Source organism: Perca fluviatilis, chromosome 4 (genome assembly GCF_010015445.1).
Source record: "Perca fluviatilis chromosome 4, GENO_Pfluv_1.0, whole genome shotgun sequence".
Classification (NCBI taxonomy): domain Eukaryota; kingdom Metazoa; phylum Chordata; class Actinopteri; order Perciformes; family Percidae; genus Perca; species Perca fluviatilis.
Genome location: NC_053115.1, coordinates 4768425 through 4793271, shown reverse-complemented (window position 1 = coordinate 4793271; position 24847 = coordinate 4768425). Strand labels below are relative to the sequence as shown.

At 40.2% G+C, this 24847-nt stretch overlaps 1 protein-coding gene across 3 annotated transcripts; it reads left to right on the top strand.

Annotated features, from left to right (window-relative positions):
• Positions 1 to 111: 111 nt before the first annotated feature.
• Positions 112 to 23336, top strand: LOC120557707 (solute carrier family 41 member 1-like). 3 transcript variants are annotated; one of them, XM_039798255.1, is made up of 10 exons: positions 112 to 387; positions 10321 to 10428; positions 10685 to 10756; positions 12452 to 12596; positions 12748 to 12894; positions 13295 to 13439; positions 13635 to 13714; positions 21211 to 21345; positions 21857 to 22005; positions 22669 to 23336. In XM_039798255.1, the coding sequence occupies exons 1-10, from the start codon at positions 226 to 228 to the stop codon at positions 22846 to 22848; spliced, it is 1323 nt and encodes a 440-aa protein (XP_039654189.1). In that variant the 5' UTR covers positions 112 to 225; the 3' UTR covers positions 22849 to 23336. The 3 variants fall into 3 exon arrangements, with proteins under 3 accessions (XP_039654189.1, XP_039654190.1, XP_039654188.1); XM_039798254.1 differs by lacking the exon at positions 112 to 387 and adding an exon at positions 5335 to 7655; XM_039798256.1 differs by lacking the exons at positions 112 to 387; positions 21857 to 22005 and adding an exon at positions 5315 to 7655.
• The last annotated feature ends 1511 nt before the right edge of the window (positions 23337 to 24847 follow it).

The following is a 24847-nucleotide window of genomic DNA, read 5'->3' as shown; positions in this document are numbered from 1 at the left end:
GTGGTAGAAGGGAGCTCATTCAACAAGTCCTGAACTGTCAACAGCAATCAATGTATAACAGAGATGACAGCATTTGTCTTTGACATATCAAGCATGTGAGCCACCACAGAGGTAGAAAGAACAGGGCAAGGCAGGACGGACTGACTAGCAAACACTATTGGGCTCTTCTCGTTGTCAGTTTGGTTTGAATGGGCACAGAAAGTTGCCAGCTGTAACAGAGCAGACATGACTCTCAGCAGCATTAGTTGTCCTGACAGGATGGAGGAGGAGAAGCTCCACGTTTCCTCCAGAGAGTCGTCCAGGGTGACCTGCCTCCAGGTGCTGCCTTCGTACCTGCTGGCCGGGCTGGGCATGGTGACGGCCGGCATGCTGCTGGACCGGCTGCAGGTCAGTGACGCACGTGGTGTTGAATCACACAGCTCTGTGACACCAGTTACACATCTGTACTGACGTGGACACATTCAAATCACTTCTGAAAACCCATCTCTTTAGAATAGCCTTCACCCTGTAATAAGATCACACTAAATCTGCTGTTAGTTGCTGGTTTTTAAGCCTTGTGTTGTCCTCCCGTCGACTATGCAGCTTTTTGTTTTTCTGGGTCAAAATTTAAAATTAAAACTATTTTTTTTATGTTTTGGTCGTCTGTTTCGACCCTTTTGTCACTTTTCCCAACTTCCCGATGTTTTTGTCGATTTTTCTGAAATGTTTTTTTTTTTGTCACTTTTTTCAACGTTCTTTTATATATAAATTCAAATGCTATAAAATTTAATAAAGCAGCACCTGAACACAGACAATGGCTGACAACTATCAGTGACATTAAAATGATGGAGAAACTCACATATAGATTAAAAACTATGGAAGACTAATTTTCTAAAGACTGGGATAAATGGCAAATGTACTTGGCAAAAAAAAAGACATACGTTTACAATATTGCTTGTATGTAATGTATAATGTCCCCCAACAGGCACTGTTCTCCCTTAATTTCTCAACTTCCATCCTTTACTCCATATTGCTCTCTTTCCATTTTTAACTATACTTCAAAAAAGCAATAAAGGAAAGTTAAAAAAAACTAAAACAAATTGAATAAAGCAACCAAATTCATAGTGAACTGATCATATTTTTTAAATTGTGGAGAGCATTGTATGGGACAATCCATGTTAATTTGCTTGAAAGAACCCCACATTTCTGATATAGAAACTTTTTGAAAATGGGTCAAATTGGCCCCGAGGACAACAGCAGGGTTAAATATGCTTGTTTCTTTGCTTCACTTGCTTTTATTGTACTCACCATGGTTTTATTGTGAAGGCTATTTGAGTCCTTTTGAAAAACGCTATATAAATGCATGTAAAATGTATTATTATTAATATTATACTTCCAACATTACATTAATCCCAGTATATTCAGTAACTGGTGCCGTGAAAAAGAGTTCTTGTCGTATTATTTTCAAAGCGTCTATCTAGGAAAGTGCATGTAATAAAAGGGAATATGATCTTAAATCCGATAGGTAATCATATCCATTCATGTCTTTCTCTCTCTGAATGGACTGAGCTGTGAGCGGGTGGAGTGTGTGTGTGTGTGTGTGGAGGTTACAGTGACATAAAAAGTTACCCTGTCCCATGGGAACTCATTTACAGGTCTTGGCAGCAAGGTACAGCTACACATGCAAGGCAAGGCAAGGCAAGGCAGCTTTATTTGTATAGCACATGTCAGCAACAGGGCAATTCAAAGTGCTTTGCATAAAACATTAAAGAACAGTTAGAAGACAATTAAAAACAATTTAAAAACATTAATAAACAAATTAAAAACATTAAAAGACAAGAATAAAATTGATAGTGTAGTATAAGAATAAAAGTTTACAGTGCAGTATAAGAAATTAAGTTAATAAAATCGATTATTTAAAAAAAAGCAACATCAAAAAGATAGGTCTTTAGCTTTGATTTAAAAGAACTGAGAGTTGCAGCGGACCTACAGGTTTCTGGGAGTTTGTTCCAAAGTTGTGGAGCATAAAAACTGAACGCTGCTTCCCCCTGTTTAGTTCTGACTCTGGGGACAACAAGTAGACCTGTCCCAGACCACCTGAGAGGTCTGGGTGGGTCATAATGTAGTTGCAGATCAGAAATGTATTTTGGCCCTAAACCGTTTAGTGATTTATAAACCAGTAAAAGTATTTTGAAATCAATTCTTTGAGGCACTGGAAGCCAGTGTAGAGACTTCAGAACTGGAGTGATGTGATCCACTTTCTTGGTCTTAGTGAGGACTCGAGCAGCAGCGCTCTGAATCAGCTGCAGCTGTCTGATTGATTTTTTAGGGAGACCTGTAAAGACACCGTTACAGTAGTCTAGTCTACTGAAGATAAAAGCATGGACAAGTTTTTCCAGATCCTGCTGAGACATAAGTCCTTTAACCCTTGATATATTTTTAAGGTGATAATATGCTGATTTTTTAAATTATGTTAATGTGGCTTTTAAAATTCAGGTCTGAGTCCATGACTACACCAAGATTTCTGGCTTTGTCTGTTGTTTTCAACATTGTCGTTTGAAGCTGAGCACTGACTTTCAATCATTCCTCTTTTGCTCCAAAAACAACCACTTCCGTTTTTTCTTCATTTAATTTAAGAAAGTTCTGGCACATCCAATCATTGATCTGTTGAATGCACATATTTAATTGTTGTATTGGGCTACAGTTCCCTGGCGATAAGGTTATGTAAATTTGTGTGTCATCCGCATAACTATGGTAACTTATTTTGTTGTTTTCCATAATCTGAGCCAGTGGAAGCATGTAGATGTTGAACAGAAGAGGCCCCAGAACTGAGCCTTGGGGTACTCCACACATTATATTTGTATGCTCAGATGTATAATTACCTATAGACACAAAGTAGTCCCTATTCTTTAAATAGGATTCAAACCACTTTAGTACTGAGCCAGAAAGACCAACCCAGTTTTCCAATAGGTCAAGCAATATGTCATGGTCTACCGTATCAAATGCAGTACTGAGATCAAGTAATACTAAGACTGAAATTGTGCCACTATCTGTGTTTGAGTGGATGTCATTAAAGACTTTAACAAGAGCCGTCTCGGTGCTGTGGTGTGGTCGAAAACCTGACTGGAAGGCATCAAAACTGTTGTTTAGCGATAAGAAAAGGTTGAGTTGTTGAAAAACCACTTTTTCTATGATTTTACTTAAAAATGGAAGGTTTGATATTGGCCTATAGTTGCTCATTAGTGTCGTGTCTAGATTGTTCTTTTTTAGGAGTGGCTTGATGACTGCAGTTTTCAGGGCCTGTGGGAAGATACCTGAGAGCAGAGATGTGTTTACAATCTGTAGAAGATCAGAAGCCAAACAATTCGAAACATTTTTGAAAACACCCGTTAGTAGAATATCAAGGCAACAGGAGGAGGTTTTCAGATGTTGTATAATGTCCTCCAGGTTTTTAAGGTTGATCGTATGAAATTGTGTCATATTTGATTTTGTTTTGCGTGCACACTGTGACAACACATATCCTGTACTTGATATGGAAGCACTGACTGTTTGTCTAATTTTCTGAATTTTGTCTGTGAAGAAGGAGGCAAAGTCATTGCAAGCCTTGGTAGACAATAGTTCAGATGCTACTGGTACTGGAGGGTTTGTTAATCTATCGATAGTAGCAAACAAAGCACGTGAATTATTATTGTTTCTGGCGATAATGTCAGAGAAAAAGGATCGCCTTACATTTCTTAGTTCCAGATTATAAATGCGAAGTCTCTCTTTATAAGTGTTATAATGGATCTGGAGATTCGATTTTCGCCAACTGCGTTCAGCTTTTCGACACTCTCTTTTTTCTGTTCTCACCACTATAAAATTTCTCCATGGAGATCTTTTCTTACCAGAGACAGCTTTGACCTTAGTGGGAGCAATAGCATCAATAACATTCGTAATTTTACAGTTGAAATTATCCACAAGCTCAGTGACTGAGGCCCCTGAGAGGGTGGGTGTAGAGGAGAAAAGCTGAATGAATGATTCACTGGTGTTTTCAGTGATATACCGTTTTCTGATTAACTTTGTTTGAACACTTTTGGGCACCGAGATAGTGCCGTTAAAGAAAACACAGGAATGATCAGAGAGAGCAACATCAGTCACCACAACCTTGGAAATGTTTAGACCCTTGGAGATAATCAAGTCCAGAGTGTGCCCCTTATTGTGCGTGGGCTGTGTCACATGCTGAGTCAGTCCATAGTTCTCAAAAACACAACACAGTTCTTTGGTTCCTCGGTCCTGGGGGTTGTCAACATGAATGTTAAAATCACCAGCAATAATTACACGGTCAAAGTTAATACAGATTATAGACAGCAGTTCATTCAAATTGTCAAAGAAGTTTGCACAGTATTTAGGTGGCCTGTAGATATTTAGAAGCATAGCTTGAGGGGAGGATCTTAGCTGAAGAGCCACATATTCAAAAGAAGCAAAATTTCCATAAGATAATTGCGTACATTGGAATGAGTCATTAAACAAAATGGCGACTCCACTTCTTATTCACTCTATTCTCACTCATAAAACTAAAATTCATTTAAGGATAGTATGCAATATAAATAAACTAGGAAACAAGGCGAAGGAGACACATTGGCAAAATGTGTACCGTAGTTTGTGAATTAACTGAATAAAAACAAGTAGTTAACTTGTTATGGAAACCTTAAATCTCATTATCAGATGCGGAACCTCTGCAAAATGGGACTCTCTCTCACACACACACACACACACACACACACACACACACACACACACACACACACACACACAAACACACAACACACACCCACACACACACACCCTTACCCTAACCTTAACCATTACAACTAAATGCCTAACCTTAACCCTTACCCTCACCCTAACCATAACCTAATTCTATCTCTAATCCTAAAACCAAGTCTTAACCCTCAAACAGCCCTTTAAACTTGTGGGGTCCAGCATTTTGGCCCCACAAAGCTGTCGGGACCCCACAAGTATACAGGACTCCCGGTTTTTAGACCCCACGAATATAGTTAAACAAGTCACACAACACACACACACACACACACACACACACACACACACACACACACACACACACACACACTCACACACACACTCACACACACACACACACACACACACACACACACACACACAACACACACACACACACAGACAGATGATGCGTTAAGTATTACCTAATACCTTGACAGGGAAGGAGGGGGGAGATATACCAGAGCAAGTGAGCAACGCAGCGTTGTTATGAATCCCACTGCACGTTACTCTCATGAGAGCGTCTTTTGTCTCCCCCCCCGCATCTGCACTGACAGATGCGGGGGGGAGACAAAAGTTCTGCACTCCAGCTTTAAGGTCGAGCTGCAGTGAATCATCGCTGACATTGAGACGTGTGTGGAGTAGCAGTACAGCTTCTGTATTTGGAAAAAAAGGAAAAAAAAAGCTGTTAGGGCTAGTTCAGATTCTCCCTGCATGTCATCCCTCTCTCGCCCCGTTATTTATATATTCTTTTTAACTGTCAGTTTTCCAAAATATGATACGTTGCCACTGAGGGATTTGACTTGTTGATTTAGTGTGGAAACACCATAAACCTCCCATTACTGGTCCATCTTTAGCAGCTGTTGCTTCACAATTCAAATTACAGCCAGAAGTCAGAAGGGGGAGCTGCAGACAACAGAGCACCCGTTCAAAGTCATGTCTCAAGGACACTTTTCAACTGAGTCACTGTACTGTGTGTGCGCGCGCGCGTGTGTGTGTGTGTGTGTGTGTGTGTGTATGTGTGTGTGTGTATGTGTGTGTGTTGACATGGTCTTACTAAGTATTCTGTAATAGCTTACGTTACATAATATACCAAAACTAAAAACCAGATTGTCAGAACTTATTTTATTTCTTTTACGCCTAAATAGCACTTTAGGTGTGTGTAGAGACTATTGATTTGAATCTCTGTGCCAGACTTTGGCAAATATTTATGTACAACAGACAATTGAGGGACGTAATGAACTCTGACAGACTGAAGAAGTCCAGCGGATGACAGCTAGTAGCAGCCTGCGTGTTCTCCTCCAACCGAGGAGGATACACTGTGTCCTTCCCAGGCAGCAGCAGCAGCAGCAGCAGCAGCAGTACAACAACGTGTTGGTGACAGGTACAGCACCTGCTGCTACTCAGATTGCGTCACCCACTTCTAGTGAGGACATCGAGAGCAGGGAAAGGAGGAGCCATCAAAGAGAGGGGAGAGCATGATGCAGTATTCTCTGAAATGATCTAAATAGAAAACCAGGAGAAAGGAAGGAGAACTGAAGACAGAAGAGTCCTGATATAGAGTCTGGTCACCTTGCTTATTCACAGACATCTCCAGCATCCCCTCCTCACACACACACACACACACACACACACACACACACACACACACACACACACACACACACACACACACACACACACACACACACTGTCCTCCCGTCTTGTCCCTCCCTCCACCACAGAGCGCCGGGACGTCTATCCGTCTGGAACCAGAGGGAAGACCTGGCAACGACAGTCGACGTGTCTCGTCAGACGAGCCTTAGGCATCACCCTGTCCATCGGTGTCCCCCTTCGCACAGCTCGCAGCCTTGGACGGACGTCCCGGCGTTCCCCCTTGATCAAAATGAAGAAGAGCGATCAAGCTCACGCAGAGCATCAGCACAGCGGCGAGGAGAAAGAGAGGGAGCTGTGGAGAGAAAAGGAGGAGAAGGAGCGGCAGCACAGGAGGGCTGAAAAGAAAATGCTGGCTTTCTGGATGTCCTTGTCCCACAAGACCAGGACACTCTTCAGGCCCCGTAAGAGACCGGGCTTCCAGCGGTCCACCTCGGCCGTCCGGCTGCTAAAGAGTGAGGCGTGAGGAGGGACGGTGTGTGTGCATGTGTGTGTGTGTGTGTATGTGGAGGTCTGTCAGTAGCAGAGTGCCAACAGAGGCCTCACAGACCTGCTGTCAAGTGGACCCTTGTGTGTGTGTGTGTGTGTGTGTGTGTGTGTGTGTGTGTGTGTGTCTAAATATGTGTGTGTGTGCTCTGTTTAAGTGGATAAAAGCAGCTTCCTCCGACTAGTCCACCATCTGCAAAAGTACTTTGTGTCGCTGCCCTACCAGTGCTGGAGTGACAGGGGAAGGGCACAACAAGCTTGTTTAGTCCCCCTGTCACATTTATTTGCAAAACTACTTTAAAGAAACCAGTTTTTTTAAGCAAAGAGCCATCGGCTGTGATTTTTTAACGAGCCTGGGTCAGGTTGAAGACAACTTGGGAACAGTCAAAACAGGAAAGCCAGTTAGTGTTCCCTCTGACGAAATGGATCATTTCCAAAGGAGCATCCTTCTCAAATCAGCTTGACCGATTCAGCCAAAAACTTGGAAGCGGATTTTTGCGGCGTCCTTCCCTACCAACACTACAGCCTACAACCTGGCAGGGATGAGTTAACAGGGATCAGCCATGGTGGTGACCCAACTTTCTCTGGAGCTGCGTTTCCGAGGGAAGAAGCTGAGGGGCTTCACGTGCAAAGTGACCCGCTTGGCCCACGGCTTACTGCCGGAGAGCTCTTGGATCATCGCCGCCCAGATCCTTCTGCCGTACCTGTTGTCCGGCCTGGGCATGGTGGCGGCTGGGATAGTCATGGATGTAGTGCAAGTATGAAAAAAAAACAATGCTCCAAACTGTGTCTGTGGGTGTGAGATTACATGATTGTACTGCCATTTTTTCTTTTGTCTTTTATCTATTGTTGTTAATGCACTAACAATATATGCGAGACAGATACATTTGATTCAAAACAATCAATATGACAGGTGTTGTTTTATGTTTTTATGACTTTTCATGATCACTGCTTTCCAATAGGTTTATTGTTTATTGATACAGTAGTGGTGAGTTGCTGGAAAGCAGACAGAGTCAGACGAAGGATGGATGTGATGCTTTGTAATGAATCTGTAGTCTAATAGTTAGGGATGACCCTCGCAAACAATACAAAAAGCACTTGAGAAATGAAAAGAAAATTACAATTAGGTAATCTTTCAAGCAACCTTGGGTTAAAAACTATGATACAGAAGAATTACAACGTAATTACATAATATCTGGCCTTCTCATATACAGAGAGAACATGACTGGCACTGTAACTGTGCAGACAAACAACAGAACATGTAGGACACAGCCAGGCAGACAGCAGTATCAGACACAGAGTCAGATAGACATAAACAGAGCCACCTAGTAACCTCTTGTAAATACCGAACCAGCGTTACATGACTGACACCCTGAATTATGCAGCAGGTCAGCCAGTGCTGACAGATCATGGGAGATAGGACATGGAAATACAGGCACTTATCAAATCAATTAACTCTCACTGGTCAAACAATTCAGAATGTCTAAAGCAGGGCTCACCAACATTTTTGAAACTGAGAGCTAATTCATGGGTATCGTGGGAGTCATACGAAGGGCTACCAGTTTGATACACTCTTCTGAAATAACAAATTTGCTCAGTTTGCCTTTAGTTATATATGATTATTAATGATTAGTGATACTCTATCTATGTGAAGACACTGATCATGTTAATGATTTCTCACAATAATTATCAACAATGACTTAACAAGGTGGGAAACCAATAATATCAAAATTAAATTTTCATTTTTAGAACAGGCCTGAGGGCTACTCATGTGGTCCTTGGGGGCTACCTGGTGCCTGCGGGCACCGTGTTGGTGACCCCTGGTCTAAAGGCTCTGACACACCAACCCGACGGCTGACCATCGGCAGAAAAGCCAGTCGGACTGATCATTCGGATCCCCGATGTCCAAAAAGTGCCTCGGAACCGAAGCGATGCCGTCTTGAGCGTACGTTCTGCGCGTGCGCGAGACGTAATACGTCTCTATAACAGCAGGTGGCGCTAATCTGTATTGTCGCCCCAAAAAATGAAAACCGGAAATGACGAACGCGTCACGTGGGTCTGGCTTCTCCTGAATTTCAAAGCCGACCATAATGACGGCTTGTTTGGAATACGATATCGTATTTTATGAAATTAGTTCACCAAAACGTGTTTCTGAAACATTTTAAGCCAGAAATAGGCCATACATTCGCTGAATCGGTCTGTTTTTTTGATCGACAAAGGTCAATTTGAAAGATTTTCGTCAGATTTTGAGAGGCGTTCGTCACGCTCATCCCGCTCGTCATTTCCGGTAAGTGTTTTAACATAAGTGCACCGATTCGCTAGTCAAGGGCTAGCACTCCACCAATCAGCTTGGTCAGTGAGTCCGACTGCCCACGGGCCGATTCAACAAGTCAAATCGGCCCAAATTAAAGCCGACGGCTCCTCCTCCGACTGACGACAGCACGGAACACACCGAACGGACTCCAGCCACCGACCTCGCCAGACTGATAATCGGGTTGGTGTGTCAGCGCCTTAAATTCATTGCTGCTTGTGAAAGGCGGTAAGAAACATGATTAATCATTTGGAGCATGTTTAAATTTATAGTAAGGGTTTTTAAGCCCGTTTTTTTTCTCGATAACATAAATATTCATGACTAAATATCAATCAATTAATCAGACTTTATTTATATAGCACTTTTCATACATAAAAATGTAGCACAAAGTGCGTCATACATCCCCAATAACAACAACACACACACACACACACACACACACACACACACACACAGATAACACATATAACACATATAACACAATTGCTTTATTTAAAGCGACTATAATTAATATTTTTATCAAACGACAATGTGAAAGCAATGTGAAAAGGGTTCACTCGTAGTGATGAAACTATGGAAAATGATCACCTGAATCTGCAGCTCCTCTTGGCTTTACGGAGCTTCATAGTGAGTTTCAGCTCATTGTTTGGCTGTCTGGCTCAACTCACCACTCTCATGTCATTATTTTCGGGCTGCATTAGGTAGCTGTTTTTTCCAGAGAAAAAGCTCCTAAAACCCACATTACACTACCTGCTCAGCACCAAACTGCAGACACAGTTCGAGACCAGCTGGCGAACATAGTGAAGCATTTAGCAGCTGAGAGCCAGATAATACACTCAGGAGTTGGTGGAGAACAAAAGCAGAGCTTATAGAGAGTGAATTTTGGACTAACATTGATGACCAGAAACACGACGTCCGCAAATTAAACTTAAAAGGTGATTATACAGTATGTTCACAACATGTTTCCAGTAAATACTTCGCTAAATGTCCGCTTAAAAAACAATATTTCTTGTGGTGTAGTTTGACTGTGATGTATTTGTAGAGGGGGCTGCATTGGACAAGCTCGTTGGTAACAAAAGGTGCATTAAAAAAACCACGGTGGTGTTTTTCAGCACTGGGATGTGTTCAAGGAGATCTCAGAGGTGTTTATCCTGGTGCCAGCACTGGTGGGGCTCAAGGGGAATCTGGAGATGACATTGGCATCCAGACTGTCAACAGCAGTGAGTGGAAACACACTCACATGCATACAGAACACATACACACACACACGCAAGCAAAAAAAGAGATGACAACAATTGTTTTAAATGATAAGAACTATAATATTGAATGCACACTGTCGACCAATCAGATCATTTGTCAGGGTAATTCTGACATGATGTTGACAAGTAGCGGGATTAAAAATTTGCACAGTGACGCTTGAAAACAACTAATATGTAATTGAGAAATGTGATTACGTGAGCCTGTTTCCATCCACAGGCCAACACAGGGCAGATGGATGAGGCTCAGCAGCAGTGGAGGATGGTGTTCTGTAATCTGGCTCTGATTCAGGTGACACACTGCTCCAGTGCACACTCCCCATTGTATTACTAACACACTTCATCACTCTGCTGGCTTCAAGACAACTCAGTGTAATTCAAGAAGCTTCGCTGACATGATAAGATCATTTATCTCACTTCAGTAATGCATCGCAGCCAATTAAACACACAAAATAAAAGTTGGAGATGGTTTTTTAAATGGTAGATATGATGAGAAATTGAAGAACACAATCAAAAAATTGAGATGATTCTTCCGTTGCCTGCTACAACTTCTTTTTAAGACTACGAGTGCACATTGGCAAGGCCGTGTATTTTACACCTAGGCCTTCAGTACTATCCTACAGCAATTAAACCACTTTTGACTAACCTCACCATGACAGTATTATAGTACAAGTGATTTAACACAAGGCTCAACAACTAGAGAGTTTCAATACACTATTGCAGAGACATGAATACACGGTTGACTGAAGCCATCACTTTACGCAGTGTGGCAGGATGCTGCATCACATATCATATAATGAATGTAATTTACCAAAGAAACAAAAAACAAAACCACAACAACCGGTCACATTTACTCATACGACGACCGCAGAGCAGTCGAAAAAACACAAATAACCCAATCGTCGATCAACAGGCTTCCCCACAAACTCCAGCCAAGCTGCTGGGGCTCAGCAACACACACGCCACGCACACACAAAGGCACAGCGGCCACTGACACTGTTCAAATCTTCACCACTGGTCAGCAGCAACGATCTAAAGCAAGCAGTAATAGCTAGTAAACTCATGAATGAAGTAATTTTACGGTTATGTGATGCTTGCTAGTTTTGCTTCTCGGCCACTCATCCCTGATTGGCTAGTACTCATTGCCTGCTCTGGTTGGGTTGGTTAGATTTAGGCAAGAGGAGTGGGATTGGTTACGGTTAGGGTAAGAATGTCAGGGCGAGCCAATCAGGGATGACTTCCCTAATGAATATACATGAGTCTTCCCCTACCACACTGCAAACTAGGCCAGCTGTTGTACAGTCACTGGGCCAGCTAGAAGGCTCTAGCCTGCCAAAGAATACGCCTAACAGGGCAAACTCGAAATCTGATTGGCTATCAACGATCAACGACATTGTCCCTATTTGCTTAAACAGCAGAGGGATTCACTTGAAATGCTGAAGGTCTCAGAGTATATTTTTCACCCGGCGACAGCACAGGGGGAAATCTGATTGGATAAAAGCTCTAATTTATGAAATGCACTGGAAGCCAAGGGAGAGAGTAGCAATAAAATTTCGGACTTTGTAAAATACATATGAAATTAATAAATATATATATATATATATATATATATATATATATATATATATATATATATATATATATATATACACTGTATATATGTGTGTATGATTTATAAAAAAAATGAAATTAATAAATATATCTATATATATATATACATATACACTGTATATATGTGTGTATGATTTATTTAAAAAAAATGAAATTAATAAATATATATATTTTAGAAATTGATATATATATTATTTATTTAATTTAGTTTTTTTTATTTAATTAAAAAAAAAAAAATTTAAACTGTTTATGTCAGCCTTCGACTTGTAATTTCAATTTGGAGGTATCGAGAATATCTGAAATGTAATCTCCCATTTGACCCACTATAGATCGATAAATAAGTCTCACATCCCTCTGCCCTCTCCTTCATCCCCAGGTCCAGGCCACAGTCGTGGGCTTCCTGGCAGCTGTTGCAGCAGTGGGCCTCGGGGGTCTGACCAGGGGCAGAGTGGACGTTATCCAGGCAGCTGTCCTCTGTGCCAGCAGCGTCACCACTGCTTTCATCGCTGCACTGTCTCTAGGTCAGACAAAGGCACAAACTGCTGCAGAGGAATGAATGGCTGAGAATGTATAAGATACACATAGTAGGCTACAACATACAGGGAAGTAGAGTTTATGAGTGTAATGTGTTGTTTAACTTCTTTGTCAAGTCTTCATCTTGTGCTTTGGCAGGTCTGCTGATGGTGGCAGTGATTATTGGATCCAGGAAGGTGGGCATCAACCCAGATAACGTGGCAACACCCATCGCTGCCAGCCTCGGTGACCTCATCACTCTGTCTCTGCTTGCTTATGTCAGCAGCCTCTTCTTCTGTTACAGAGGTCAGAGGTCACACGTCACATTAAGAAAAACCCACGAGTCGCTTTCAGTACATTCTTTTTCTGCACCAGTGGCATGTACGGACACTAGTTTGTTGACAAAAGAGGGTGAAACCTGATTAAAATCAGTTTCAGATAAAAAAAAACAGCAAAGCAACAGCATCTTTGGTGTTTAAGGAGTATTTAAGCCACATGAGGGCAGCATAGTCCACCTTAGATTCTAGCAAAAGTCTGCCAACAGATCATAAGACTGTCATCATTTCTGTCATGGTCAGAATATTTGATGTTTGACCCCTTTTCCTAAAAACAAAAAGAAAAGTGTCGTTTCTATTCAAACACCAATTACATGAAGAGTGCAATCAAAGATTTTTACCGATGTTTTTGGTGCTATGTTGCTCTCCAGACATGTGGTACCTGCCTCCTGCGGTGTGTGGCTTCTTCCTGCTCCTTATCCCAGCGTGGGTTATTATTGCCCGACGCTCTCCAGTCGTCAGCGACGTCCTAAAATCAGGCTGGCAACCGGTCATTTTGGCCATGTCCGTTAGCAGGTGAGCCGACCTGTGACTCTCTCTGTCAGAGGGTCCAGCGAATTCAGGACATTTCTTGCTCTGATCACATGTTTTGACATAATTAAAATATATATGTTTATTTAATTTAAATAAATCAGTAAGGTTATGGAATCTAGCCATTTGTCCACAGGTGTCCCACTCAGACTAATGTGTTGTATGTTGTCTTCTTCCCAGCATCGGTGGTCTGATTCTGGATAAGACCATAGCCAATCCAAACTTCGAAGGTATGGCAGTGTTCACTCCAGTCATCAATGGTGAGTGGAAGATGAAAATATGTAACTTTAACCCATACATTTATGTATAATCAGTGCATAAAAAGGCAGCATATACACACTTCATGGTTAGTATTGAGTTGCTTATAAGATTCAAATTTTGATGGTCATTATTTGCTTCCATATCAGTGGTCATGAGAGTGAATAGTAAGTATTTATAAATATAGATACTAGGTCAATATAATTAATATTAAATACATTCTTCTCAACACTGACACTTTTGTACTCTACCTTCATACTTTTGAATGCAGGACTTTTACTTGTAATAGTATTTTTACATTGTTTGTTTGTTTATTTAGGATCCTCATTAGCTCCTGCATTGCAGGTGCTATTCTTCCTGAGGTCCTTACAACTCACTTGTAACTGTGACAATGCAATAATACATACACATAACATCATAAACAAATTAAAAACAAAAAAAAATAATTGTGATATTACTACTTTTACTTAAGATAAAGCTTAGTATCTAAATACTTCTTCTGCCACTGCAAGAAAATCACATTGAATATAAGCAGGATTACATGTACTCAGTTGACATTTTCTCAGACAGGGTCCTTATTTTACAGTCCTTGAGTGATGAAAATAGGATGGTAACTTTGATTGATTTTGCCTAAAATAAATATTATTGTGTACACAATCCCCCTTAATTAAAGCAGAAACAATCTGCGAAATTTCGCTCACATGCCCTGAGCAAAGAAATTAGTGATGACGTGTTTTCCTGAAGGAGTAGGCCGAGCAGGGATTTAGGATTATGGTTTCAACAGTCCTAGTCTTTGAAGAAAGACAATCAAGCTTCATAATTAGCTTCATTATTATCAATAATGTCAACTGATGTAATGTGGGAATTGTTGGAGCATGCAGGCGCCCAGCAGTTAATCCCATTATTACTTTAAAAGGGCTTCAAATTTGAGCGATTAGCCAATCGTGAGGTATTAAAGTGCTGCTGAAGTTGAGCAGTCAAAGGAACCTCAGAGAGGCGTATGTTGCCAGATCTTCACTGACAGAAGTTCGTTGCCCACAAAGCAGCATACTAAGTAGAGAGGAATAACAATGGTCTTTACATATACCACAAGCCTGATCAGAATGCCAACTATGCATTCACTGGCGCCCGCTTGCGCAGTATCTCTGCCAACTTCAGTGCTTCCAAAGACTCATGCATGTATTACCACCCCCCGGTACAGGAAGTTCATTTGCATTCCAATTCAGCGCTCTCCCCTCTTGGCCTGTCGACCAGAAACCAGTGGAAGAAGTATTTAGATCCTTTACTTAAGTAAAAGTCGAAATAGCATAGTCTAAAAATACTCCCTTACAAGTAAAAGTCCTGAAGATTTAAAAAGTTTAACGTTTGGAAAATGTACTTAAAGGATCAAAATTAAAGTGCTCGTTATGCAGAATGGCTTCTTTTAGATTGTGTTTAATTATTATAGTAGGTTTTATTATGCAGTAAGCAGGGGGATGTGGCGTGGAACAAAGGTACCAGGCTGTAATTGAACCAGGGACATTGCAGTTTGCCTATCGGGACTCCCAAGGGGATGGGATTTAACAGTGGGGTGATGTATTTAAAATTTTCTGGTTCTTGATGACTGAATGGGGAATTTTAAAATTTGTAATGGGTAAAATCTGCACTGCGTTTGATTTTTAGCCGTAGCATGGATTGGCAAATGTAAATTCAACTATTATTTGGTGTATTAGGGACTGAAAAATATATATAATGAATACATGTAGCATTATAGTGTTGTAGTTTGCCAATGTGGAGCCAATTTTAGATGCTTTACATACTACTGGGTAGATTATAGTATGGTGTTGAAGCCATTTTGCAGATTTGCCTTATTTAGTTCATAATTATGTTCAGACATCTTGCATTTTTTAACTGTGTAATTTGATGATAATGATTCAGAATGTGTTTATATTTTGTTATTTTGTTCATCCTTGCTATGTCTGATAGGGTGATGTGATCTGTAGGCAAGGTGACACCTTTAATTTAGGACAAGTGAACATTAGGGCTGGGCAATATATCAATATTATATTGATATCGATATTTGAGACTAGATATCTTCTTAAATTTTGGATATTGTAATATCATAATATGACACAAGTGGTCTTTTTCTGGTTTTAGAGGCTGCATTACAGTAAAGTGATGTACTTTTCTGAACTTACCAGACTGTTCTAGTTGTTTTATTATTTGCCTTTACCCACTAAGTCATTGTATCCACATTATTGGAGATAATTTATCAAAACTCATTGAGTTAATATTTTGTGAAAGCATCAATAGTCACACTACACGCTACAATATCGCCACAATATCGACAATGAGGTATTTTGTCAAAAATATCGTGATATTTGATTTTTTCCATATCGCCCAGCTCTAGTGAACATGTGGTGAGGTGTAGAGGAAGAGCAAACTATTTTTTATTGGCAAAAACCGCGTAACCACTTGTTATAGGGTATGAAGCCTTTTGTTTGAAATTTGTTGATTTATTGATTTACTGACCGCTCCCTACATATGGCATTATGTCACATGAGCGTATAATGTTTTTTATGTAAAAGTGACTAGTAGCTACAGCTTTCAGATACATGTAGCGCAGTTCCCTCTGAAAAGTATAAAGTAGCAGAAAGTTCAAATTTGTACACTATAAAACTCAAAAAGCAAATTTATTTAAAACTAAATCAAAATTAACAAAATTTTAATCTACTTGATAACATTAAATTAAATCTCATACTCAACTCAAATTTTCAAAACTAGTTTCTTACCATTATTATAACTTACATTTTGAGTTTAAACCACGAATAACACAAACTTAAAAAAAAACACAACCACATGAACTCATTTAATTTTGTATTTTTTAAACACATTATCAAATATTTGATTTGTACTAAAACATGTGACAAAACTAATTTTAGGCAACGTGCCTCACTTACATTAAGTACACTTATATATCTAAAGTCGCAACGTCTGCTTTTGAACAGTTACATTTAAAGAAAAAACATTTATAAATAAAAAAAAAAATTTAAATTCTATATACTATGTAATAAAAAAAAAAAATTTGAGATTTTTAAAAAAACCAAAATTCTACCTATCCTTCAAATTTGCTAACAAACTTATTATTAGATAGAAATATCTTCATATTTTAACCGTCTCCACTGCTAGTCGCACATGTGTACAAACACTTATAAAATAATACTCAGATTCTAACTAGGCATGGTCGTCGACAGAGATCACACGAAATAAACTTACTTATCAACCTGACGTGAATAAACCCAATAAGTACCGTATTTTCCGACTATAAGTCGACTTTTTTTCGTGGCTAAATAAAACACGAACACTACATCTACGCCAAGGGCCTAGCTTGTGACAACTAAATCCTAAAACAACGAAAGAAAAAATCGCGGTAGTAAATACACAAAACGGTACGAGCAGCAGAAAAAGTTTGAAACAGGGAACTTGTGACTCAAAGGTGACCTTATGCAATAAGAAACAAAACTAATAATCGCGGGCAAAGCAAGATGGCCAAGCTGAGACACCACATGGTGCTAACACGCTGCTGGAGGCGCAATGGTGCGTAGCTCGCTATCGCACGCCTGTGCTGTCTGTATAACTTTATACACGGACCTACGTACACTCTGTCTATTTTTAACATCTAAAAACACTTATACGGTGCTTTTTTTCCCTCGCACTACACTTAACGCTAAGTCCGAAATGGTATTCCACCACACAAAAATAGAGTAACAAAACAAAACCAAAAGGTTATTTACAGCTAAAAAAAAAACATGCTTTTGCTTAAAGTACGAGCAGAAATAAGAGAAAAACAACATACAAAAGAAATGTAGCACCCACAATGGAGAAAAATTAAACAACAACAGCATTAAAAACAAATAGATTATTGAACCCTCAGTAGTGATTTTATTTGACAAAAGAAAAACTAACCTCCACACATGCTGCAACGGGGAATTACCACAAAATAAGTCAAAAGTTGGGTTTGGGATAGCTGGGGTAGTGCATAACCACAATCAGGAAGCCCAAGTTGAACACCCCACACTTTCAATAAAGTATTCTCAAGGGTTATAACTGACTTCTATCACCATAAAAATGCCTCACACCAATGCCACCCACCAATAATAAAAACCACACAACACAACAACAGATACATAATTTGTTCACATTGAACAAACCACTTTACAAAGACCGGCATGAAGGTTCAAACTCCAACAAAATCCACTAGTTCTACAAACAAAACGAAGAAAAATGTTACGATAATACAACAGATGTTTACTTAACCTTGAGTTCTACTCAAACGTCTCCAATACACAGAAACGAACAGTAGTGCCTTGACATCTACGAAAACAGCACAAACATACCCAACATCACACTCCTTAATCAAACAAATCAAACAAAGTATAATTCAAAACAACCAAACAAAACTCAATAGAAATTAAAAAATGCAGATTTAAATCCCAGAGCATCTGTCTTCCATTTGATGCCTTCGTCTGAATAAGGCATCAGTCCGAGGAAGATAGCGGTAACCAGCATAGCGTGTTGGGCAGTCGATTTGTTATCCGCTGAACTCGCACACTACATAGAAATAACCCAGAGGAGAATACAGCAACAACACTATAAAAACAGTCAATTTGAAACTTGCACACATAAACAAAAATATCAGCCAAATGAGTAAGAACACATTTCACTTTAAAGAACCAATACCCAACTCTATAACGCCAGAGGTCATGAGTTACTGGTGAGGACAACTATGGTCTGTCGTAGGGAAATGTGGTCTCCACATCTTTCTAATGGTTTCTTCCAGTCTTCTCAACATTTTGCAACAAATACAAAGTAAGTAAAATATATTAGTAGTATCTAACAGACACATTCATTATTGTTGACTTAAATACAGCAAAACACTTTTTTTATCAAACAGGCAAGTAAAAACAATGATGTGTGTATGTGGGGGTATTTGGGGACCACACTAAACCTTGAGAAAAAACAACAACGTTATTGTATTTAGGGGGGATAGAAATTCACAATTATTCCTGGATGTTATCACATCTCCAGTATCTTCTCTGAAACTGGAACAGCAAATCAAACATAACTGAAACATAAAAATCAAGAGTGTCAAATTATAAATACTTCCATTTATAAATGCCCTGTTAATATCATTAACCCCATAATGTCAAGTTACTAAAGCCATCAAGCAAAATTAACATTACTGTAAAAAAAGCAGCCACACAACCTTAGTGCATGGTTAATCAACAATAATACCATTTCTACAAACCAAAGCTTTACTGTTAAGGGTTTATTCATCTTTGTCATGAAAAGCAGCTTCCCAGCAGGGTCGTTTTTTTAAAACCGGGCAACAGTAGGCAGACGGGAGTGACTTCTGTTAACAGCAATCTCCGTGTCTCAGACATCTGCTCACACAGAATTTAAAACTAGCTCCTAGAACTCCACAGGGCGGACTTGCGTGTAGGAACTCAGTTTGAGGCGTTTATGCTCTTTTGTGCACTATTGAAATCCAGCAACAAAAACTAACTAGCTCATACGGGTGTCTGTTAGTCTCTACTAACAACTCATTTCTACACCACCTTTAAGCGGGAATGATATTACTAGATATCCGTCCTTCGGAAGTGAGTAGGCCTTTGTTCTGGAGCGAACGTCAAAGCCCTAAATAGCTCTGGTAACTTATTGTCGCTAAGTGGCTAGCTAGCTCTTTAGCACTAACCTATATCTGACAAGTTCAATCCCTACAAACTCGTGATAAGCCAGTGAGGCGGGGGCTTGGAGAAGGCTACGCTCTCTGAGACAAACACATACAAAATGTAAAAAATAAAACAATAATATTAACATTCAAAACTTACAGTAAGTCCAGTGACCGATTCTGCTGCGTGGTAGTTCTGCAACCCTACTGTTCTGCTTCCTTGCTCGTTTTCAAACTTTTCTTCTTCTGTTTTCCAAACTAAACAGTGTAGTGTGCAAATTAGGCACCTTCTGCTTGAGTACAGATTAACTCTCCATACAAATTATCCCTGCAGCTGTATAAAATAAATAACTAAAGTTAACAAAAATAAAATAAACTTTTCTCACTAATTCTAACATCAACCATTGCAGCATATCTTAAACATTTATATAAACTTTATTTAAACACCTATTAACAATATAATTATATTACCCATTATTAGTTATGCTTACTTAACACAAAATAGCCATTTAATCAAAAATATTAGTTAACAATACTCAAAAAAACATTTACACAACTTACAAATTATAGTAGAACTTTCTAAAATTTGATATACACTACTAATCTATTTAATTACTTTGAACGTTCGGGTTTACAGTGTACTTTAGTACAATACTTGAGTAAAACACCCCTGTTTTGTCTAAATGATCCATGTGCTTCAAACCCCTTAAGTACGTATTACAGGTCTGTCAGAACCCGCACATCCAGGTTCAGAGACAGCTTTTCCCCCACAGCCATCACAACTCTAAACATTCAATTACAGAAATAGGACGTCATCATGCTGAATGATTAGCTTGCCTGTTTTGCACTGCATTTGCACTTTTCCAGTACTGTGATCTTAAACAAAAAGAGTACAGTGGTGTGAGAGTATGGCGTGGGTAAGTGTATGAATGTATACTACTATGCACTAGAAGTACCTGTCCCATTATGTGTATGCAGTGATGGACTGGGATTAAAAAAAACGGCCCTGGCATTTGCAACACACCGGCCCTATTTTTGTCAACAACCTAGCTTGGAAATTAGTAACTCTGCCTTCCGAGTTTTTCCACGCACCTTGCGGCTGCATGCATAAAATAACTTTATCAGTAGTGGCCCATAGGGGTCCATAGGGATGCGGCCCTTATGGCATTTGCCCAAATTCCAGATGGCCAGTCCGTCACTGTGTGTATGTGAGGGTATGGTTTGTGGAAGGTTATGGCGTGTGCGTATGAATGTATACTTCTAGGCATCAGAAGGAGTAGCACTTAAATTTCGTTGTGACAATGTTTTACAATGACAAAGACATGATTCTGATTCTGACATGGATGTTACAATACAGCACAACACCCAAACTGCCTTTTCCAAGCCTTCAGAGAAAAAAGCCCCCCTGGGACCCAGGGATAAGGCATAGCTGTTGAATAGATTTCCAACAAAAAAAACAGTTTGGAGAGTGAATCATCAAGAGTGTGTACTCTGATATTCTACAGTGATTACTCAGCCTCTCAAATGACTGTAAGATGACACATGGGCAAATATCAAAACATACTGTAAAAGCAAAAAACAAAAAAAAACAACAACAACCATTTATTAGCTGGAACTTGTATCATTTCTTGTCTCGGACAATAAAACATCCTCCACCTTCTATGCTGCAATCTTGAAATGCACTTGTATTTGTTTTGATTGTATTATACTAGTTTAATAAAATACTTATCATGGAATAATTCAGTGCTCCACTTTTCTATGTCCATGTCCATGTCCATGTCCATGCAGGTGTAGGCGGAAATCTGGTGGCCATCCAGGCCAGCAGGATGTCCACCTACCTCCACTACTGGGGCGTTCCTGGAGCTCTTCCATTTATAATGGGTGTGGACTGTCCTGGACCCTGTGCAACCCTCTGCTCCTCAGGTCAGATACAGGGACAAAAACACAATTTAAAGGTGCAGTGCACAGGCCCTTCATCAGAATTACCGATCAAGAAATAATTACCAAGTCAAACACTTGACTGTTATTAAAGCCACAGATGGTGTTGACTTTAGACAGAGCCAGGCTAGCTGATTTCCAGTCTTATGCTAAGCTAAGCTAACCAGCTGCTGGATCCAGCTACAGTACATACAGCCATTACGGAAATGATTTCCGTAAGAATGCAAATAAGTTTAGCCTATTTCCCATATTGTCAAAGTGTTCTTTTAAAAAAAGTCTTATTTGTATCAGAAAGAAACTGAGTTTATGGGAAATGTAAATTTGACTAATGTAACAGTGGTTAAAGATAGATGCCACCAACCACCTCTACCATTGTCTCCATAGTCTTAAACTAGAGGATCACAATTAATTTGAAAATAAAAGCATTCATGATTAAAAATGCTACCCAGTACAGACAAAAACTGAAAGTGTTACTTCTCTTTCTACGTTTACCTAGATGTTAACTCTAAATCAGCCAGAGTCCTGATCCTTCTTGTAGTCCCGGGTCACCTCCTCTTCCTGTACACCATCCACCTCCTGCAGGGAGCCCATACTGCCATGACGCCCACCTTCATCGTCTGCTACCTGTCCGCAGCTTTGCTTCAGGTCACATAGTCGATAAACGTTTTGTTGCTCGTACTGAGAAAAAAAAGACTTCATTAAAGGAACACACCGACTTATTGGGACTTTGTCTTATTCACCGTATCCCTCCATGTAGCCTACTGCTCCCAATGACTGACAAAATAATTCCAACATTAGCGCAACACCTGAAAAGCACCGTTGTTACTCTCTGCTCCTCACCACAGGGCTCCAGGTGCTGCGAGCAAATCACTCCGCCTAAGTAGCAGAAGTAGCAGTGCTTCGCCTTCTCAGAATATAGTTCCCAGTTTGTATACAGTTAGAAGATGGCTGTGTCTCATGTGACCTTGTTATTTGTACATGCTGTGACTAGACAAATCACAACATGTAAATAGGAACATGTTGGCATTATTTTGTCACTTATTGGGAGCAGTAGGCTAGTTGGAGCCGGTTACCTCCAGGATCTGTGCTAAGCTAGGCTAGCGGTGGGTGTGTCAGACAGAGTTACGACACGCACGGAGATGAGAAGGGTATGTATGGACTCATCTAACTCTGGGGGATACAGTGAATAAGCTGAAGTCCCAATAAGTCGGCGTGTTCCTTTAAAAATTGAGTTTTGCAAGAGTGTATGTTTTACACCAATCTCAGACACTCTCATTTAAAACATGTCCATCCATTGTCATTATCCAGGTGGTGATTTTGCTTTACGTGGCCAGCCTGATGGTGCGATGGCTGTGGCGAAGGGGACTGGATCCAGACAACTTCTCTATCCCCTACCTCACAGCTCTAGGTGACCTGCTGGGGACTGGTTTCTTGGCATTGAGCTTAAGGCTGATCGTGATGATCAGTTCTACTGGGACTGGAGTTTGACACAGACACACGATCTTGTACACCCTGAGTGTACTGCTCTCTAGTATATGCAAGTGGCTGAAGGACACTTGCAAAGCTCTTGGATTTAAGAAAGAAGGTGAGAATTAAAGAACAACAAGAGGTTAAGTATGGCGTTATATTTGTGCCTCAATACTGAGCGTCCAAATGGGACAGAAGAATATGTTTTGGCAAGCACATAGATTTATGTTTTTGACAAATGATTGCACAAAGAATAATTTAGTTGAAGCAAACAAAGATCTATTCTGCGCTCAATAAAGTATTTTGCTATTATCCATATAAGGGCATTTTTCTCAGTTTAACTTATTTAGGGCCCTATCTTGGACCTGGTGCAGCGCAAAGCTCGACGCAAGTGTCTTTGCTAGTTTAAGACCGACGCGGTTGTCAATATCCCGTCCAGCGCCCGCGTTGTTTAAATAGCAAATGCACCTGCGCCCATCTGTGCGCCCATGGGCGTGCTGGTCTTACAGGGAGGGGTGGTCAGGTGCATTCTGGGCGTATTGCTATCTTGAGGCAGCGGGAAGTGATCGCGCCATTGACCAGTAGCGTAGCATTTCATTGTTATTTTAACAGCGCATTAGTAAAATGCTCCTAGGCTCGTGCACAGCGCGCGCCCACTATGCTTGGTACACACACACACAGGGACGCGCAGCAGCACACACACATGCAAAAGATTACAAATAAAAATATTACAATGTGAAATAGTATTATGATATGATCTGCTCGCACGCTTTCACTTCATGCACGAGCAGATCAGTTTCTTCTCCTGAACATCTCTCCTTCCTGCAAATCCTCCATCATAATAGTTATACACCAAGGTCCGAACACGCCTGGCTTTTAAAGGGAATGGGAGATGACCCTCTGATTGGTTTATTGCATGTTACGCCCAAAACAGTGATAGGTCATTAAAATAGGGCCCTTGCTCTTGAATTCTTGCTCTGTGTGCTCACAAACCACTTGAACACTGGCTCACTGCCTAGCTCTAATGCTCTCTCAACAGCTCTGCGCGAGTTAACATATCTTTGATTGTTTTGATTTTGGCGCACAACTTCTTAAAAGAAACTACATTAATTATTGTGATGCTTTGGCTGTTGAGGGCAGAGAATGACAGAAGAAATTAGTAAAACTGGTGGAGGTTATTATATTATTTTGTGTTTTAACATAGGTAATAGCAAGCACACAAATTAGTATATATTTTATCCACAAAATATTACCTATGTTTTTGGAGAGAAAAAAAGGATTTATGTGCTCAAAATGTCCCTTAGTGCTCAGGAGTGATGCAGAAATCTAACACCACAGATAAGGGACAGCAAGAACAAAAAAAGTGAGGAACATGTTTTGCACTTTAGTCATATTTGCCAGCTACATGTGGTCGATAGTTGTACTCTGTTCCCTTGAGTTGCACTGGTCTCAATACAACCCAGCTTGGCTCTGTAGAAAAAACACCCATCTAAAATGGAGACAAGTTATTCCCACCGTAGAACCACTGCACTGTTAACTATTGTCAGCTCTTAAATGTTAGATGGCAAACGATTGTATTAAGGCAATAATTATATATAACCAAGTGTAAATGTATATTACCACAAATCAGATGCTGCAGTGTCTGGGTGACTGTTAGATTGTATTGTTAATTTTATGTAGGTTTGTGCCTTTAAACCGTGATAAGCCTTCAGTTCTCATCAGTGTTCCTAAGTACTGTTGCCAAATTTCTACTGGTATTTTATTTTGTATGCAGCACAATGCCACTGAATATAGCCTGTTGTACTTAAAGGGAAAATTCGGCGCAAAATGAACCTAGGGGTTAATAACACGTGTGTACCGAGTTGACCGTTCCCTGGGATATGTTTTCATGCTAATCGAATGTGACCAGTTTTATAGCAAACCGCTAATTAGCTTATAATGCTAGTCATCGGGGCAGAGGGTAGAGTAAAAAGAAATCGCTATTTCTACACCACTAACAAGGCTCAAAAAAGCACCACAC

Coding starts and splice junctions, on each gene's coding strand:
- LOC120557707 (XM_039798254.1), top strand. CDS start 7,461: ATGGTGGTGACCCAACTTTCTCTGGAGCTGCGTTTCCGAGGGAAGAAG. Junction 7,656..10,320: donor TAGTCATGGATGTAGTGCAA/GTATGAAAAAAA, acceptor GGTGTTTTTCAG/CACTGGGATGTGTTCAAGGA. Junction 13,440..13,634: donor TTGGCCATGTCCGTTAGCAG/GTGAGCCGACCT, acceptor TCTTCTTCCCAG/CATCGGTGGTCTGATTCTGG.